General features: G+C 41.4%; 1 protein-coding gene across 1 annotated transcript in view; it reads right to left on the bottom strand.

The window, feature by feature from the left end:
• FLNB (filamin B) overlaps positions 1–20864 on the bottom strand; it is a 113645-nt gene that overhangs the window by 45769 nt on the left and 47012 nt on the right. Inside the window, 15 exon segments of the mRNA XM_030568307.1 lie at positions 1114–1231; positions 4788–4957; positions 5272–5362; positions 5992–6152; positions 6466–6589; positions 6945–7088; positions 7650–7763; positions 8197–8390; positions 8812–8948; positions 9468–9594; positions 10982–11119; positions 13203–13400; positions 15304–15466; positions 17845–17922; positions 19470–19588. Coding sequence (XP_030424167.1) covers positions 1114–1231; positions 4788–4957; positions 5272–5362; positions 5992–6152; positions 6466–6589; positions 6945–7088; positions 7650–7763; positions 8197–8390; positions 8812–8948; positions 9468–9594; positions 10982–11119; positions 13203–13400; positions 15304–15466; positions 17845–17922; positions 19470–19588 — 2076 coding nt within the window.

The raw sequence follows: 20864 nt of genomic DNA, 5'->3' as shown, positions 1-20864 counted from the left end.
TAAGGTATTTAATGCAGTTAGGAGTCCAAATCCCATTGAAGTAAGTGGGAGCTAAGCACTTCAATCCCACTGAACATTTGAGCGCTTACTTGCTCCTTGAATTGCCCACCAGCCTATAAAAAAAGTCTGGCCCCCAGTTATTTCATTTCAGTCACACACCGCCCAGTCATTGGCTTAACCCAGTTTCTAGAAGTCAGCCAATAAAGCATCCACACTTCTATTGGAGCAGTCTCAAAAGGTCTGAATGAGCATAAAAAGCCAGCAGCTTTCCTATTGTGCTCCCACAAGAACAAGATTGTAAACAGACTGTAGAGGGAAGCTTGCATTGCCATAACTATATAGAGGACTATCCCTGGGATTTAAGTAGAACAGAGGTTTAGAGAACAAAAACCTAGTTAATCCTTGCTTTTGGAACCTGTTGGGCACCCAGCTCAAGTTTAAAGCTGGGTACATTGATACAATTAACTGGGTTTTATTCTCACTGGATTAGCATCCCGTGACAAAATGTCAGAGTCTGAAGTGACAGTCACATCCATTTCCAGGTACTCATGGTGCAATTTAGTCTTAACACGTCACAGAAGTTAATGAAAAATCATTTCACCTCCTAGCAATAACAATGTTAAACCTTTATAAGGTAGAGAGACCCCACAATGTTTACTACAAGATCATACATACGTGAAGTTGGTTCTGAATCCTTAGTCTATACCTAGCTATAATTTAACTGGAGCAGAGAATTTAAACTGCCTGTTCCTATGACCAGGAATAAGATTTTAAAATGAGTTTCTCCTTAAAGTTTATAATCCTTCAGTATACTTTACAAGCTATACAGACACCATAATTCTGTTAGTAATAGTACTAGAGATCAAGATGGCTGCACAGCCTTGAAGAATTATGAAACTGAAATAATCTTCAAAGAGTAGCTTACACTGAAGTGGTGGTGTTACAAAATTACTGTTTGGGCTAGAATACCAAGTGACTGTAAAAGTCAGCAGAACAGGAGTTTTTGTATTTGTTTTCACTCACCAACATTCTAGCCAAGATACTCAGTGATAAGATCTTAGGAAACATCCACACTAAACTATGCACTGCATAACTCATTTGCAAGTTACTTACTGTTTTCAAGTCCATTGACTTTAATTTTGCTGAGATCCAGTGGAGCAGCAACTCCCACAGTGAAAGGGCTTTTGGGGACAGGATCACCACCATAGGTTACAGAAACTTTCATGGGACCCTGCCAAAAGGTTTATAGTGTGTGTTAGTTAGGTCAGCCATTTCAGGCTTGTGCTTTGTTACACTACACTTTACAACTCAAGGTGTAATGGCAGACAGTGACCAGGCTCCAAGTGTCATGTGAGCTCCCTGCCCCAACTTCCCATTCCAGCCTTTTGAGCTTTGAACCCTTTTCATTTGATAGAGAAAGAGCTTGCTCTCCTGCCAATATTAGAGTACTATATTGATTGCCTGGAAGAAATTCAGGTCCCAGGTTTATTCTCACCCTCCCAGAGCTCAGGCATGACAGCTGAATGAATGACCCAACTTGAAATTAGGTATCCTATTCCACCAGACAGACAGCATGCCAAGTCCAGGCCCACAGAGGGGTCATATTTTTTAATAGCATTTGAAATAAAGTTAAAATGTATAAATCAGAAACAGATTAATGCTCCTGTGTGCTTTGGCTGGAATGCCATAGTCATGGCCAGATTCAGCCCTGGATGTGTGCTCCTTTTATGCTCCCCTACCATGGTCTATATTTCAGCTATACTCACTGTTTGCTTACTTTTCATTCTTGGCTGGCTCAGCTCCCAAGTGAAATATCCATTAATGTTTCACATAAGCCAACAAACAGCTATAGCAGCACTGGGTGAAATCAGGAAGTCTGTATGTATTCAGTTGAAGATTACTCAACCTTATCTATAGCTGGTTAACAGTATTAACTCAAGATTTTTCTGTTGATGCTGTCCCTTAGGAATTTTACTGCCTAGTAAGCCCCTCATCCCCATGAAAGATTTTATATAGTCCACACTGCAATGAGCTCTGCATGGAGACAAGCTACTACACAGACCAAAATATGGACCCTGCTTAAAAAACCAGTGCCCAGTAGCCACCATGTTTTCCCTTTTCTGCCAGGCTGGCAGTTTCCTCCACTCCCATTGAACAGGTGCTGTTACTTCACAGCTGCCCCCACCCCCAAGTCATTTTCCCAGATGCAGCTTGAAACCTCATGATCCCTATTGTCTGTACACCTATAAATTTCTCCTGGCTTTTGTACTGCAGCTTACTTGGGTGCCATGAGCTGAATGTTTATTGCCAAGAAGTTGCCATGCAGCTCTCTACAATGCTGAAGAACGGGTACAAGATTAATGTTACCAGCTCTGTAGAGAAGAAGGATGAGAAGCTGCTAGAAATCTCAGAAGCAGTAAAAGGATAGCATGGGATTCGATACTTTTCCCAAGTCATAATTAAAGATGCTAAAAACTAGAGATTCAGCTGGTTAGAGAGAATGCAGTTGATTTAATCCTTCAAATAGGTTTGAGAATGAAGTTTTTACAGGGCTGGGAAAATGTTTGACAAGTGGCATTAGTCATTGTGACAAGTCTGTAAATACAGCAATCTCTTGCAATGTTTGCTTTTTCTTCTCCTGCAGAAGATTTTAGACTGTCCTTTTCATTCCCCCCTAGTCTTTACTATGTTCTGGGTTTCACAGGCTAACATATGCTGCACTGATCAAACAGGGTATTATTTCTTAAGAGTTATGCCACCCACTTTTTTTTTTTTATGTCTGACCAAGCTGGCTCAGTGCCATCTCCTTTACCCATACTGAATTATTCAGCTCTCTTTATCTAGCTGGAAACCTTCAGGGCAAGATATAGTGATAGCCTATACACAGTATTTAGACATCCCACTAGCATTAGCAACCACCCTATTACACATGCTGGGAAAAGCTTTGAACACTTGCCAAGTCTGCTTATAGTTACTAAAATCCAAAACCCACTTATTGGGTAAATAATTTCTCCACCCTAATGACAACACTGGCTGCCAATAAGATTATAGGTTTGGCAGTAGCAGTGATTCTGAGGAAACCCCCCTTGTATCCGGTGTACCAAGTCTGGCAGACTGCTTTAACTGAGATGTAGTGTTATCCAGTCTTTCGGTGAAGCCAAGAATCAGCATTTGCTATTTGGAGGCAGCAATCTTCAGTTGGTTTTGCTGCTACTTTTACATGCAACAGCAAAGCCAGATTAGGAACCCTAAGGCATGCTTTTAACAGTGCTAGAAAGAGGATGTAGAACTATCAGCAATGTGTTCCTTAGTGCTTAATACACACTCTAGGAAACAGGTGATGCAGAACTAAAATCCAGTCCCATTGATATACGAAGCAGCCAAGCCCTGATATCAGTAATACCACTCCAGATATATTAGTTCAAGCTACTGATGTTCTTTCATCATGAACTGGCCATGCCCCAAGTGCACACCAATTTTATTGTAGACCAAAGACTCAGACAAGTTAGATCCTATTGAGAAGTGAAAACTGAAGTCTGTCAGCCCATTTCAGTTTGATGGTACTAAATTCCTTAACCAGATTAGTCGCTCTTGAATATGGCAATAAGCCAGTTTACTGGGAAAGTCCTCTTAAACCTCCCCCCCCCCCAGACACGCTTGCTTTTACTTCCATTACTGTTCTTGTCCTGTTACTCTATAATCGAGGCAACTTGGTACCCAAGTCATCTTAAGAGCTGCAGTAGTTTCATTACTTTGCAACAATATAGTTCTAGAAATCTGGGGTATAATGCACATTTAGAAGTGCACACAAAGCTACAGGGAAAATATGCTCTCTAATTAACTATTTGCATCTCTGTTGCAAACTAGGAAAGCTGCATCCACTATCAACATGAAAGTTCCCTATCTGGGTTCCTTCCTCCTAGAGGCAAAATGTTAACACCAAAGCCATGTGCAAAAAAACTCATCTCAACTGAAAGATACTGTTCTCTATCCTGCATAAATTGTGTTGAGTCTTAAATGCAAACAAGCTAGCTGAAGAGTTACTCTAGAAATGCATTTCACAATGAAACAGGTGGTGCGTGCTATTGTTCAATCACTGCAAATCTGCAGATGTTTGTGGATTCCAATTTTGTAGCAGGACTCTAGCTATGTCTCCACTCCTGTTAATATTACAGCTCATTTGATTGAGGACAATTCAGTTTCATTACCTTCTACAGCTGAATTGCAAACTACAGCCTGCAAAAATCTGCAGTGATTTGGAAGTCCTAAACATTCATATTAGCTAGTAAATTGTTGGTTGCTAGTTTCAGATTGTTACCCAGTGAGGGGTGCTGGAACAAGGTTGGGGGTGTCAGTGCAGGGGTGGGGCCTCTGACAGTTACACGGTTGGTACAGCGGGATCAGTTTGTTACTGTTTCAGTGACTAGTTCTCATGCCACCACCAAAATCTGTACTCATTTTCCAGTCTGATTTTCTATGCATCCTTGTTAAGTTGCTCTCAAGACAGGTCATTCCAAACATGTAGCCTATGGCTTTATTTATACAAGTGATTACAGAGTCTAACTGTACTGAGGAGGAAACAGACACTCATGACCCCTCACTGTGGAATTTTTGGGAGCTCTTGGGAATATTAAGCATTCCATTGCCATGTTTTTCCTCTGATCTGAAAAGTTCAGTTAGAGACAAACACTTCATGCTAATTCATTTGCAATACATAGTTATTTTTGTTGTGAATTGTGATTTCAAGGAGCATAACAAGCCAATTTCTTCAGAAGCATCAGACCTACCTGCTGTACTGGAGTGTATTTAACAGTGTGGGAATAGTCATAGTTGTCAATAACATCCAGGTCTTTCACAGCATCTCCTGGCACAGGTCCACTGAACTGCACATCCAATGGTGCTTTCCCAGCACCCTTAGTGAATACAGTGAAGTGTGTTGGTTTGCCATTTTCCACACCTTAACAGAAAATAACTTTGAAAGTTAGAATATGTTTGTTTCTTTTATTACCTATGCAGTATGTTTAAGTTAATAGTCCATATGACAGTTGAGCAATTTCAACTTGGTCAAGTAAGTTCAAAGAATACAGAGATACTATACTTTTAATCTTGATGCTTCTAAAATTTGATGTTTGGCATAGAGTAATTCCATTCTAGATCCCTAGTGGGAAAGTTGTGATGTGGTTGTTGGCCTATATCATGAGTTTATGCTGCTGTCTAACTACCCCATGCTCATGTCAATGTATTGCTTGGTATAAATGGAAGGCATCTCACCAGTTTTGCTTAGTCCAGGTCCTTCAGCTTTCACCTTGGTGGCATCATGTGAGGGGTCCACTTTAACTCTGAAAGGGCTGGCAGGAATTTCCTTCAACATAAAAACCATGCTACTTTAATATGACAGTTACAGCCAGTTGTAGGCTAGCTCATGCTCTGCAGAAAAAGCATTGCCTTCCAGTGAAAGGACTGTTTAAGTTTGAAATAAGGCACTGTCTCAGATAAGAGTCCACTTTCCTGAAAGTTTTAGCCTGCCAAATAAAATTTATTCTAAATGCATCCCATAAGATTGCTAGCTGTTCCTGTGCAAAAACTGAAGTAATCTGTATGTATTTTTGTCTTCCCTCTGAATTTTACTGCAACTACTAAAGAGGCATAGTCACATTAAAGCCCCACCCTGATTACTGTTCTAGACCATTTCAGTTTTGGCAAGATTTATATTTTGCAGCTTGGACAAAGTGAAGCCAACTAGCCTTTGTGATCTCAAGTACCAGCATAGCATTTGCCACACAGGTACTTTTGGTGTTACAATGGAGAGTGAGACTGAAGAAATTAAGATTATGGAAACATCTTTCTTGGAATTTGGGCCAAATGACAAACTTTTACAGAAACACTTAAAAATGACCCCTTTTGAGTAATGCACATTGAAGAGTAATTTATATTAGGATTCAAAGCCTCCTGCATAGCTAATATTTCTAGTCAGCAAGTAAGAAGACAAACCTCTCCTGCAAAAAGCACTTTGATAGTGTAACGCCCAGCAGCAGGTGGTGCATATTTCACTGTAAATGTATCATTAGCATTGTGTATGATGTCAAAAGCTATGTCTTCCTCTTCCTCACTTATAACATGAGCATCACATTTAATGCCAACACTGACATCACCTAGGAGGAAACAGAGCAGTATGCCATAAGACAGTCAGGCATTTGTTTAGTATCCAAGTAGCTCTAGTACTGAGCAACTAAACAAGTTGCATCTTGATTTAAGTCCTTGGACAGAAGATAGTCTGTCAAGTACTTGTATGAATCACTATGTAATCTGCGTAACAGTACTTTAGCTTCAGGTTTCCCCTATGAAGCAAAAAGCTTGAAATCTAGACTTTACAAATGGAGGGGGATCAGATTCCTGTTCAAACAGGGAGTGTTAATAGAACTAGTTTTGACAGAGACAGCAATACATTATCTACAGTCTTTTTACCTTCTCCTGCTTCTGTGCAGTCAACTGTGAAGTGAGTAGGCTCATTAGCTTTCAGACCAGCTCGGTCCACCCCAGGTCCAACTACTTTCACTTTCTGAGGATGACTGCCTTGTCCTATGAGAACCTAGATGGGTTCACAAGTGTTCAGAGTTATCCCATACTTAGGTCACATTGATTAAGTTTAGCACCTGACAAAATGCCCTGACTTTAGCTATTCTTGCTTACTTACTAAACAGAAAATAAATCTCCTGACTTCCCTATGTTTATGCTGGGTTCACTGGTATCAGAACCCTTTGACATGCTAGCCTATAGAATGTCACAGGCAACTTTCAGCTAGACTGATGCAACAAGAGTTTACTCATGAGTACCTATGACTTGTACTCACTAGCATTGGCAAGGACAACTAGCTTAAGGTTTGCTTGTTTTACAACATGTACCACCAGTCCCTGTAAAGTAATTTTGGAGGTGTTTGTACTTACCCTATACGGACTATTGGGTACATTAACTCCTCCCCAGACAACTGCAATAGTATGTTTGATTGGTTTAACTGGCATATAAGAACAAGCACAGATTCCATCAGGATTGCTCTTCACTTGGATATCAATAGGGCTTCCTTCTGCATCCTGAAAGCAAGTATTTAATTGAGAATTAGATGACTGACTACATACAACTGTGTGCAGAAAGGCACAAGTAGTTTTAAGATAGCACTATCAAAAACAGTTGTGATCTCAAGATCAACAGCTACAGCAGAGCTATCTGGATTGGGGACTTTTTAATATCAATTTTACCACACATTTAAACTGCTCATCTCTCCTTGCCCGCACATAGCAAACTGTAGAAGTCTGGTAGACTGACAATAGGACAATTTATGAGAGATCACTTCAAGAAGTCTCAATAGGTGCAAGACTAGTCACAGGCCTTAATAAAAGGGCTTTAAAATCAGTACTGAAGTTAGGCTTGTATAATCCCAAACAGCATTTAGATTAAAAGGTTTACTATGCAGAAATGCAAGTAAGGACCAAGATGCGGATCGAGTCACACAGTTGCAGACAGATTTAGAACAAGACTCAGAATCTACATGTATATACCTGAAGTGGCTAATTAGCCAGAATGTGTTAGGTACCCGTTTCAAAGAAGAGACCGTGACTATTGATAGGAGTTCCAGGTAGTATGTGGGTGTTTACCTGTGCATATATCTTCAGAGGTGCATTCCCAGCTCCCTTGGTCTCAACTGTAAAATCAGCAGGGTTGTTTACAATGCATCCAGTTCTCTCCAACCCTGGACCATAAGCCTTTACCTAAACACAAAAGTGCACAAGTTATACACTGATTCTACAGAAAAAAAAGCAAAGCTCATGGCTAAAAGCTAGTATTTCTAAAAGATGACCTGAAACCCTAGCACAAACCTTTGTGGATTGAGAATATCACGTGTTAAAAACAAATTCATGAAGACCAAGCCTGAAGAGGCTTGAGTTTAGAATTTTGGCTGCTGAGAAGTACCCTGCCATGTTACCTGAAAGGATACTACAGCTCATATGCTCAGTCTAGTAGGGGCCAAGCAATAGCTTCATTTAGAACATTTCAGAAAAAGGACCATCATTGTGGTCGCTAACCAATCCATAGCTACAGATTGTAGAACATGAATGAAGTTGAAAGATAAACTACAAACAGCTTTTAAAATGTAACAGCCATATCAAAGGCTATTGATAGCTGAATTCTTCTGTATCTTGCCTTATCTGGGTTGAAGTCTCCAGAAGCTGGTCGGATGAAAGCCATGTATGGACTATCTTTTATGTCTTCATCATCACACATAATGTGAACAGCATATTCACCAGGTTCTTTGGGCCAATACTTCACATCACATGAGCCATCATTCTGATCATCACATTCTATTTTTGCTTGAGATGGGCCTTCAATGGCAAAGCCTAAGAAGGAAACAAACATCTTGTCTCCCAAAGAAGTGGGCATGAGGTGGGTTTTAAAGGCTTGCTCAAGCCTGCCTCCCAGTTGCCAGACATTTTCCTTGTTCACTGCTCTATTATACCTTTCCTATGTATGGAGTAGGTGTTTTTTTTTTGATTAAGGCTGACCCACTAACCCACAGAGGTACTCAATGGTGTTCTCCCCCTCAGATGCAGTATCTGGCTCTGTCCCAATGTATCCCACATCTTAGAAAACTAGAATGTTGTTCCCTGTGCAATTGTAATCAGATTTATGCAAGCTTAATGTTTAGTTAGTGCCTGGGTGAATCTTATAGGATCACCATAATTGTCAGAAAGACTATTGCCATCAAGCAGTTCAACATTAAAGCTCCTGAAAATCCCAACCAGGACATTACTGACTTACCAAGAGAGCCAACTTCTGTGCCAATGGATTCTACAACGAAGTCAGCAGATTTACCAGCAATTCCTTCATGAAGTCCTGGTCCCCAAGCTCTCACTTTCTGAGGACCTGCTTCAGGTCCTACTTGAACTTCAAAGGGGCTATTGAATGAGGAAGAGGTCAAAATTCAGAAATAGCACCCACTCATTTCTGTCAGTCACTTTATTAATGACACTACATTATACAATGTGTGGCAAAGAGCCCAGCCCACCAGCCTATGGAGCAATCTTTCAGACTGATTTGTCATCTGGAGCCAGTGTTCTAGATGTGTCATGCCACTGAAAGAGTCAAATAACTAGATAATGTCTGCTGGAGTCTTCTACGCTGACATTCCACAGACCCTACTAAAAGCTCAATGAAAGTCTCTCTCATGGCCTATGCTGTTTAATACAAGTTGTGGATCACAGGAGGCATATTGGAGAGCCTGGAAAGAGACCTATGCAAGCCTCCTTTTACAAACCTTCCAAGGCAAGCTATGCTGGCCCTGGAGTAGAAAAGAAGACACAGGTTAGTGCAACTAAAAAATTGTTGCCAGAGCTGCTTAGAATGCAAGTTTGGACCAGTGGATTCTTGTTAGCATTGGTTCCTAGCCACATGATCTACTGAATGGTGCAACTCACCTCTTGGGGATATTGTGTCCACCCCATAAAATAGTGACAATGTATTTTCCTGGGCTAACTGGGTAGTATTCAAATGCGTATACACCATCCACAGAGTCTTTTTGTTTCACAAGCTCATCCAAGCCCTCTGTTGGAAGATCAGGTCAGCATTAGTCAACAGGTTCCAGCCAACATCTTAAGTTATTCAGGCAAGTTCACATTTTCTAGTCTTTTCTTAGCTTCTTGAGAATAAATGTTTCCTAACCACTTTCTGGTGGAAAAACAAGGTTGTTCTAGTTGCCCTCTAAGACCGAGATGGCATAAATGAGAGAAATGTTTAAAGTCAGACTTAACAGGTTCCCTTATGTTTTGTCCTAAGCTTTGTTTCAAGAGGACATGGATCTCTGCTGACTAACATTTGTAGTCAAAGTCAGACAAATATCTAAGGAATGCCTATTTTTAGTTTTCTGCAAGATAAGTCTTGCAAGAAAGGCTTAGTATACTGAAATTTATACTGATAAGTCTGTTGCTTCTCTCCATACCATATTAAGCCAAAGTGAGCTGGAATACCACTATCCCCCTAAACATTAAGGGTATGCAGGATACCCTGAGGGTTTACTTCAAAAACTAGGAACAGTTAAAGAATGAGAGCTAGCACCACTGGTTAGCCCTGCCAAGTTTGGCAGGAGAAGACAAGTCAGCTGCTCCCAATGCACTTGTGTGGTTGAATAGGGTAGTTGCTTATCCAAGTCTTCAGTCTGAAGTTAAGTGGATGATGGGAGAAGCAAAGTTTCAGGTTGAGAAGTCCTTCATTCACAGTTACGTAATTTAAGCCACACCCAGAAACTTAAGTTAAGCTCTAGGATACTCTATAGTGTTTACTTCTTTGAGTAGGATCACAGCGTTTCTAATTTCAGAGACTAGACATGGAAGCTAGCCCAATTTTGAATTTAACTGATTAAATTGGAAAGATTCCAAATATGTTGTGTGTACACACAATTTTAAGTTAATCATGCAGAAACTTGTTTTAGTATCTAGGCCAGTGGTTTCACAGACAATAGACGTTCATGGTGGACACTGGGCATTGAACCCCTGGAGTCTTGCTGCTGGAGGCTCAACCAAGGCTATGGTTAAAATATTCCTGTCTAACATTCTTCAGTAGCTATGACGATCCTGTGCGTTACTTAAGACAGAACACTGTAGTGTCTGGCTATAAAACAGATGTGGATTGGCATTCATAAAGTTTTCAGTCCACTACAGTAAAAGTACAGGAGAGGCTACAGAAGTGACACCAAGTCATGATATGAAGCCACTGAGAGTGGTTGGCTTCATTGCTACGTCATGAATACATATTTATTTTACATATGAAAAAGTGAAGAGCCACCTTAATGTTTCCTCTCCCTGTCACAATACTGATGTCCCATACTGTGGATATCACTTAAAGCTACAGTTCCTTGACTGGTCCATATCTGAGGCCTCCTTCCTTTTCCCACAATATAGTACTGCAGACAACTTCAAAAAGAATTAACACTTACTTGGTCCTTTTATGAACACATTGATATCCCCACTCCCAGCTGCTTTAGTGTCAACCTTGAAGTCTGCAGTCTCTCTGATCCGTACTCCTTTAGGTTGCAGACCTCTACCACTGGCACGACAAGCACTTGGACTGCATGCTGCAAATGAATTTTAGACATCAGTACAGCCTTTGATTCTCAAGTAGATGTAACCTAGCCAAGACAGCTTACAGTTATCTTTTACTGACTCGGGAGAATATTTTAGCTTTTTAATGTGAAAAATCTGAATGACACTAGTCTCAAAGGGTTCTACATATGGCGTTTAGACTGTAGCATTAAGTTATTTCCCAATGTTCTGAGTCACATTTACATCAGCTGTTCTTAGAGAGGGCTTGTCTACACTATCGCACGTGGTTGATCTAAGATCATGTAGCTGAAGTTGCGTGAATAGCATAGCTGAAGTCAACATACTTAGATCTACTTACTGCAGCATCTTCACTGCAGTAAGTCAACAGCTGATGCTCTCTCATCAACCCTGCTTGTGCTTCTCGTTCTGGAGGAGTACTGGAATTGACAGGAGAGCACCCAGCAGTTGACAGACATGATATCAACCCCTGCTGGATTGATCGCTGATCTGGTGGGTAGCGCAGACAAGCCTTAACACTAAAAAGCCTTTGACATTTAAACACTGAAGACTAATTGCTATGTAGAACTTTATTCTCATCCTCCTAATGTTGGGTATTAATGTTATTAATATCATCCCACTATTCCCAGAAAACTGCATTTGAGCCAAACTGCATGCAGTGTATAAAGTTTCACTGCAGGAGTGCGCCTTACTAACCTACTGGGATAGTCCTTCAGGAGTAGAGCAGAGGTGATATCTAAAGTGATCAGAACTGGCTTCACCAGACAACCAGTACCTTGGAAGACTGGAAATGGAAACTCTTGCTTTGCTGCAGGTTTGTATGAATAATGCAAGGTATGTTCAGTATAGACACGTGCAGAGACTGAACAATGCCACTTTGTACACTTTCAGTCAGATCAGAGTAATAGGCTATAGAAGCAGAGTAGGTGGCAGATTCTTAAACTTGAGGGTTTGCATAAATGTAGCTGTCCACAGCAAAGTGTTTTCCCAGCCATGGGCATAGTGTAAGTAGAAACTATTTCTACAAAATAAGCTAATGGACAATTATGAATAACTGGCCTTACATAAATGCAATTCCAGCTATCAAGTAGTCTTCAGTCCAGTAACATTCTAGAGACAGATGATCACTCATGATTATAGGTTCCCAGTTCAGTCCCAGCATGCATTTATATTATGCATGTGCAGTGTTTATAGTAGAAGGGTAGTGGACAGCATCCGTGGAAAGTGACAAGCAGTTCATTCTGCTTTTCATATCAATAGCTTGGAGATAATTGAAACATCTAGTAAATCCAGCTCCTAATCCAGGCTATATAAACAAGATCAACACTTTAAATCACTTGCTACCTGCTAGCTCTGGAGAGCACAGCAGCAAACCCAAGTTCAAACAGGAAAAATCCACATGCCCTTATGCAATTCAGTTAGGCAGTTAATTTGTGGTTAAGTAGTTTTACCAACTTGACTTATTGCAAATCAAATTGTGTTGCCCTAACTGGTAAGTGTTTTGTACTCTGCTTGCACCTTTTGTTCTGCTAAAGCAGCAAAGAGAAAAGCTGTTGATAAATAAGCTGCAGGTCAGAAGCTGAAAGATAGCAAACTATGAAGAATGTCAGTCACCCTGCACCCTCTTACCGACATAGCTTGCTCAACTAGGAAGCCATTAGCAGTGAAGTCCAAAATTCCACAAGTGGAGGGTAGCTCAGGAGAAGTGAGCAGAGGTTGAGAGCGTAGAGGCAGGTGAGGATGGAACAGAAAGTCAAGCTTCAGTTAGGGAGGAAAAACTGAGACAAAGTAAATATAGTAGACTGAGTCAGAGCTGGAGAAAAAAGTTAGACACTGAAATGAAGTTTAAAACAGCCTCTTCAAGAGAAAGGACAGGCTCAAGTTAAAACCCACTGATAGGAGACTAGCACCCAGAGCCATATTACTAATAGTGAATTAAGCAAATATGCAAGATAAACAATTCATTTGCTTTAATATTTGGAAAGCAAAAGATTGTCATACACAAGGTAAATATCCTGTAATCAAATCCACCAACACATATGAAAGCAGTCCATATTTACAGGAATACATCAGTGCAGCCATCATCCCAATACATACCTTCTCCAACAGGAACAATGTAAGGACTTTTTGGAATAGTCTCTCCAGCAAATGTCACTCTGACCATATGAGGCCCAGCTTGCGTAGGTTTGTAGGTGCAACGGTAGACTTGGTTCCCTTTGTCTTCTATCATAAGCTCCACTATATTCTTTCCTTGGGGATCCTCCACTTCCACATTAACATCACCTACACCAGCACCTACCCACAGGAAAACAAGTTTAGCTCAGTCTTTGAACTCAGATATTCCAAGTGTCCACTTCCCTGGAAGCAAGACCCTTCCAAGTCTGACTCTGCCAAGATCTAAGATTAAGGTACAGTTTTGGGTTGGCAGCCTGTGTGAAGGGATCAGCCCATGAGGAAGCCAGCTTTGGAAGATTTTGCTATGGCCTAGTCATGCTACTGTAAGCATATAAGTGACACGCTAAAGTGGTCTGGTATACTGATAGCAGCCTCTACTCAAAGCATTAGACCCATTTGACTTATACCACTTCTGTTCAGGAGGCACCTGAGTAGCAGAATTAAATCCTACCTCACTGTTTACTTTTACCTTCTTGCCTCCCCTCCCTGGTTTGCAGTCTTATGGCAAAAAGGACCAGATCCTGTTTGCTAGTAAGTGAAGGCTGGCAGCTCCTTAAGGCGATGGAACAGCAGTTGCAGGGAATCCATCACTGCCTCCAGAATGGTTTTACAAGGATTATTCATTACTCTTTGCACTACATAGGCAGCTCTTCTTAGATAAACTACAGTATTTGGCTTTTCCTCCCCACAGAACTCTTTCACAATTCAGCCTGTTAGCATGCAACTGAAGAAGCCATAGGTTGCAGAGCTAAGGGGCCACCCAACCCAACTGCTTTTTGGCCACACCAAGCTTGAGTTGGCCACAACCCCATGTGCTAGGTTGCAAAACCATCATTTTCTGACAGAATAACAACTGGGTCAAATCTGAGTAAGGGTCATTGTGACCTGACTTCAAGGGGCAGCTGGGCCAAACTTGAATGTTGTAGCAACCCTGTATCATGCAGGAGAAAGTGAGCTAAATTTAAGTGAGGCATTCCAACCTGGTACACAAGTTGAAATGCCACTCAAATTTTCAGGGCATTAGTAGAGGACAAACCTGTGCTCTGCACCTGCTCTCCCCCCCCCCCCCCCAACTCACTTTAAATAGCACTCCACAGCCCCTGGCAGAAGATAATCCAATTCTCTCCAGCTTACTTTGTATTAGCAACTTGCCCTACTTGAAAGGGCTTCCCGGACATTAACCGGGACTTGAGTTATTCCAATTTACCGTTTTGGAATCACTTAGGGAAATTTTTATTCTGTTCTTTAGAACTAGTTTAGATTAGATCTTTTACGCCAACATCCTACTCTAGACAAGGGTCTAAATTTGTTCCTTTTCCTTCACCACCACTGAAGACACCTGTTATTCACCCATCTTAGTTGCTTTTTCAGCAGCATAAGGTGCTTTTTCAACATCCATGACTTAGTCCAGACATGTCTCTACATGAAGCAGATTACTACCTCTCCCGATTAGAAACAATGTTTTGCCAGAGTGGTGTGGCACTTGCCCTAGATCAGACAGCTGCAGCCAAGATTTTTAGGAGCCTCAGGCAGAAAGCAGTTATATATTAAACACTGGGTTAAAGTGTTTAAATACTTGAAGTAATCGCCCCATTTTGTTTTACAGTCAAGTTCTGCATCAGCATTTGCAATACCTTAAGCACACATTCCTGTGGAATATAGTATTATGGCCACAAAACACTGAAGTAAATGGTCTATGAAGAAATGATAACTTACAAGCTCACTAGTCATTTTATTAGACTGACTCTGGTTCATCAATTTAGACAGAACTCAAACAGTAACTGGATGGATTCTTTTGCTGCAGTTAAAATGTTTACCATATTCAGTATCTGAATGTTTTTATTTACTGTTAATCTTCAGTTTTTTAGGAGGCAGATATATCATAACCCCATTTTAGCAAGTAGTGGAGGGAAGACAGGTTAGTACAGCCCAAAAACACGTCAAGCTCCAAGAGCTATTGTAGGGTACATAATTGTGTAAGTGCTATACTAGAGATCTGTAGCACTCATTGAAGCATGCTTACCTGCTGTGTAAATTTCAAAGTAGGTAGGTTTATTGGCAATGTTTCCAGTTGCCTCCAAGCCTGGTCCTTTTGCTGTTACTTTGCTAGGATCACCCTGGGCTTTGTCAACATTTACATCAAATGGACTCTTGGAAATATGCTGTCCAGCAAATAAAACTGTAACCTTAAAAAAAAGCATAGACATTAGCACTGATAGCAGGGTTAGAATTAAGAGGCCACCTCGCAATTATGTTAGGGGCCTGGCAGAAGTTACTACTTGAGCCACAAGATCAAGTGCTTGAACTCTTAAGGGTCAAGGCTAGGTTAGAGGTCCTGTGGAGAAAACTTTAATGCTAACTCCTTCATTTTGTGCCAACTGGAGGTACCCTAGCCGCTTACTGCGCTCCTATGAAGACAGGGGAAATACTGGCCCTCAGTTAGGTTTAAGTCTTAATGTCCCCATAAAAGATGCAGTACCCCACTGCTGGGGGCTGAACTGCTACTTGCAACAATCATGTTTATTATGCGATTGTACAAGGACAGGACGGGGCCCAGTTGTACTTGGCTCTGTACAGACAGTTGTAGACAGTTCTCTGCCCTGAGTTTACAATCTCAAAAGACAAGACTGAGGGTTGGGGTGGAAGGAAGAGTGAAGAAGTTCATTTCCAAGATTTGGAGGGAAGAGGGTTTGATCAGCTAAACTGAAAGCATGCCTATTGTGAAGTTCTGTGCTCCATCATTTAGACTCATTAGGCCAGGATGTGACACCCTTTGGAGAAGCCATTTATTTGGACAGTGAGCATGCACCACCATTTTCCTAGTTTCTGCTTATTTCTTGCACTGTAGAAATGCATCTTGGTCTTCCCCGGACCAGATTTAGTTGACTCAAACTAGCAATTTGTTTGTCCATGAAGGACAATAGCTAGTTACAAGGATTAAGTAATCTTGGACCAATGAGCTGAATACAGATCTAAGACAAAATCCAAGGGCCACTTCATCTAATGTGCCTGGAAAATACACCTAAAGTGCCATATCTGCCTGATGAATCTAAGCTACACAAAAGTTCCTGACATCTTTGGCCATAGATACTCCCAGTCAGAATGACATTTTATAGGAGAGACTTGTGACCCCCTACTATCTGTGTTGATAGCAACATGATTCAAGGCAACTAAGATAGAGATGTTTGCTTCTCACCACCTCTCCTACATGCTTCGTTCCCAGTATATCCAGAGAAAAATGACAGTTTGAGGACTGAACTCTTATCATCGGCTCTGGAACTGGCCCTAGTTGGTTGCCAGTCAGAATGGTGACAAGAACAAGATCGGACACAGAACAGGATTACAGGGTCTGAAACAGTTTCGAACTGAGATATTTTCCAGGTCCAGATCCTCCTGAAGAACTTGCAGGCATCTGTGTAGTCCAGGCACTCTAGATGGTAAATAAGATGAGGACCTACTAGAGATCAAAATGAGAGCCAGCTGAGGGTACAGACTGCAGAGCTGGAGCAACTGAGGAGAAATAGAGACCCTCTGCAGGGTCAGCTTTCATACCTTGCCTGGTAGAACCACTAAGCTAGCAATCTACAATATAGGAGGCTAAAGTGGACACAGCTGTACAACTATTGAAGTTTTTGAAAGGAAGTTTTCCAGGATTGGGGCAGGTGTGAAGACTACCAAAATAATCCAGAGGTGTGGCTTTATCATTGTTTCCCCACTGGATCTAAGTGGGACAGGGCGAACTCTACTGCATTTACTTTGGCCCCTAAAGTTGTCTGCATAAAGAAAGATTCCAGGAGCCCAGGACCAGCATTTTAGAACTACAACCCTAGAAGGCTGCTAGTTTTTTCTAATGCTTGAGCTTGGGAAGTAGGGGATACTGGAGAATGCTTTGTATTGTAATGAAGCCCTTTCAACCATGTGGCTTAGAGTGGAACAAAACTTGGAGGTAACTGCAGCACTGAGGGGGCAGGAGAAGCTGAATGGAGCCCATCCCTCCAATTCATTCTTGCTGGCCTTTTCCTGGGAGTGGTCAATAGTCCCACTGTGGTTACCATCTTGGTGGGCCCCAAGTCAGGGTGAGTCACAGGCCCTACTCCTGGTACTAAAAAGCACATGGAGACCAAGAGGCTCTGCTCATGCTCTGGAGAAGTCTCTGCTGACACCAATGTGGAGAAAAGAGCAGAGGACGAGCCCAATTGCACAGAGTGCCATGCTCCCCCCCAATCCCCTTTAGAGAGGATGGACTATCCTTCTGATCAGCAGCAGGTGATCCTGTTATCCTTGCACATCACATTAAATAGGAGTATGGACCACAAGACCATATTCTCTCTCTCTCAAGCTGGAGAAATGTGGGTGAGTTCATCTTACAGGAAGGAGAAAAAAAAGAGTCCATTAGCCCCAGACTGGAGACTTGAACAGAAAATGGAAACAGGTTATTTACACCAGGGTTTCTGGGTAGTTATGTCACCAGTAAATATGATAATTTAAGATGCCCATTTATAATGCAATATTAACTTAAGCATGTTGAGCATCCTGAACACCCAAAATCTTCTTGCTCACTCACCTTGTGAGATCCAGTAACTCGTGGCACATACTGTACAGAGTAGGTTTTGTTCTTCTCATTGTCAGGTGTCACTTTTGCCTAGAAAGGAAGAGAAAGCATTTGTCCCAGAAACATTGAGTCTACACTTGATTATCTGCTAAATTAGGACTTTTCACAAGTGACGCTAAATCTTTAGTTGGTAGAATTTTATGCTGAAACTAGTCAAAAAAAGAATGATTCTCTTTAGGACCCACAGCAAGATTAGATACAGTTGCCATGGCAGCAAGTACACTTGCTAGCTACCTGTTCCAGTATTTGTGCAAAAGCCACTAACATTTCTAGAAACACATGAACCAAGTTAAAATAAACCTGGTGACCTATTCTGTTCTTTTGCTACCAGGGCTGGCTCCATGCACCAGTATAGGAAACTGGTACTTGGGGCAGCCAATTCAAAGGGCTGGCACTTCAAAGGGGTGGCACTTCATCTAGTATCGGGGCAGCACATCCAAGTCTTCCGCAGTGGGTCCTTCACGCCCTCTTTGAGCTGCCGCTGAAGTGCTGCTGCTTTTGGGGGTGAGAGGGTGCCTGCTGCTTGGGGCAGCAGAAAAGCTGGAGCCAGTCCTGTTTGCTACCAACAACTAAACTGGGGTCTGACCAACATTAACCAATATCAACTGCAGTGTATAATTGTACTTGTCTGGAATGTCTTAATTTAAATGCTCACCAGATTAAATTAACCAACCTCTATCACTAACTGAACTCCCAAGATTGTTCTAATGTAGAATATCTGCTGCTAATTAGAACAACTTTAGCCATTGCTCTTGCAGAATGAGCAGGGTGATCATGGTTTTGTTCTATTTGGTAACTGAATGTACTGTCATTTGATTGATTTTTTTCAATTGGTCAAGTACAGTTCACTGAAAGAATTTACTTCTAGTGATTCAACATTTGAGCTGTGTTGGTTGTATTGGTCAAGTCAATTGATTGTTCCCCAATTGGAAGAGTGTGATTTATAATTAAAAGGGCTTAAAGACAGCAGGACTGAGTCTGGTAGGTACAGTGATGAGGAGACTATTTTAAAATGTTTTCTTCACTAAGATATTGCTTAGGGAAAACAGGCTATGGAAAGATTTCAAAGTTGCTTCCAGTCACATTGCACATAGTAATTGTGCCACCGGATCCTAGCTAAGGAACATATTTCGCTAGCTGGCTTGTTCATGAATAGAGAGAGCACCTAGCAAAGCTTTCGAGGAATACTCTGGCAATGGCAGGGTCTTGAATCCACTTCACATTCAAGTCCAGCATGTGAATATAGTTTTCAATATTCATTCTATTAAGCAGTTTTGCTTTTTAGCAAGAGGAACTGAAGGACAACTTGACAAATATAAAACATGCTCATGTCCCATCTGATCAGTTATAACTGAATGATAAAGTTTTCTATTCCTTTTAAGAACCAAGTACACTAATTCTTTGCAAACTGTAGTCAGTTGTCATTTTTTGACTTAACTTATTCATATATTTTATTTAAGAACAGACACCTTAAGTATTGTGCATGAAACAGTTTACTACACTGAGATACAGCAGATAGTCATTTAAACTAGATTTTCCCTACCAATTTTCACGCTAAACATGTTTAGCATACAGACCTCTTCTCTGTTCCCTGCTGGATCTTCTATGAAGACCATTACATCTCCCTGCCCAGCACTGATAGTATCAACTGTAAAGATGGCAGGTTGCTTCACCATGTTTCCATGAGGCTCAACTCCTGTTAAGGGGATAGGACACAAAAAGGGCACATTTAGCTTGTTTCAAATCTAAACAAGGAGGTTGTTTATGACAATCACACAAACCACTTAATACAAGTTTTGATACAGCCCAAGTAGTGAGACAAGTTCCCCAACAGTTTTCCAGGCCTGCTTGTATACCAAAAGACCAGTGGCATTAGACAACCAGCATCACAGTTCAGGGTTGCTACACCAGTCTTTCCCCATATTGCTCCAGCAAGGACACCCACCGAGACCTCCAGCTCCTCAGCTGTTACCTCTTGGATGAAGACCTACATCTCTCCCCCCCCCCCTTCTGACTGGGATATTCCCAGACTGCAGTTTGCAGCCTTCACACTTATTCTTAAAAAGGTACAAAGCATTAGAGAAACATTAACAATGAAAATCGATCTCATGCATGCCAAGCAGCTCATTCCTAATATGGATTCTAGCAGGGTAAGACATTCAACCGCCACCCAAGGGGGATTCCTTGAGGTTACCCTTTCAACACAGTTTCAGCTAAGAACAAGTACGCCATCTTATGGGACCTCAGTAGGCGAAATCCCTCTGATGCTGCTGTAAGGATTTGGGCCCCTACACATACCAAGGGTCCCACCCATTTGCTGGATCAGGAAGAAGGCCCTGAGTTCAGTTTAAAAAACTCAGGTTTTTATCCAGAAGCCTTCTCTTGGTCTCTGGAAAAAATCCAAATTTGAACTTGTCTATGAATTTCTCCCCTGGAGGTGGCTTCAAAGGTTTGTGACAGAAGTCCATTAGCATCCCCCTCCCTACTAGAAAAGAGGCATATACTGCCACAACTGCATTTATAATACAATGTACCCAACTGGTATTGAATATGGATTACTAATGTTGAACTTCATTGAATTAAGCTTACCTTAATCCCATACATTCTGTTCAAGATATTATTAGTGTCAACCTGCACTTCCTACAATACAGGCACCTTTAGGAGTTTTAATGGTTAACAAAAGGTCACATCAAGCTTATCCCAGAATGAAGTCTGGAATTCTGAATGCCACTTGGCTTGAAGTCTCATGATGGGCTGCCATATTTTCCAAGATGGAGTTAAGACTGTTCAGAAGTGCCACCAAAAGTTAGAAGCCATGTCCTCTGACCCAGCTTCCATAAGGTCGCAAGGATTGTTTCATTCCAGTTACAAGAACAATGTTGGTGTTACTCACTGAGTTCATAGAATTGGGAATGTTCAGAACTTCACCACCACTTCTCCAACTGCTTTAATATTGTTTGTGGTTTCTGTGT

The sequence above is a fragment of the Gopherus evgoodei genome, chromosome 7 (genome assembly GCF_007399415.2).
Source record: "Gopherus evgoodei ecotype Sinaloan lineage chromosome 7, rGopEvg1_v1.p, whole genome shotgun sequence".
Lineage (NCBI taxonomy): Eukaryota > Metazoa > Chordata > Testudines > Testudinidae > Gopherus > Gopherus evgoodei.
Note: the sequence above shows the minus strand (reverse complement) of the source record. Positions and strands in the feature narration are given on the sequence as shown.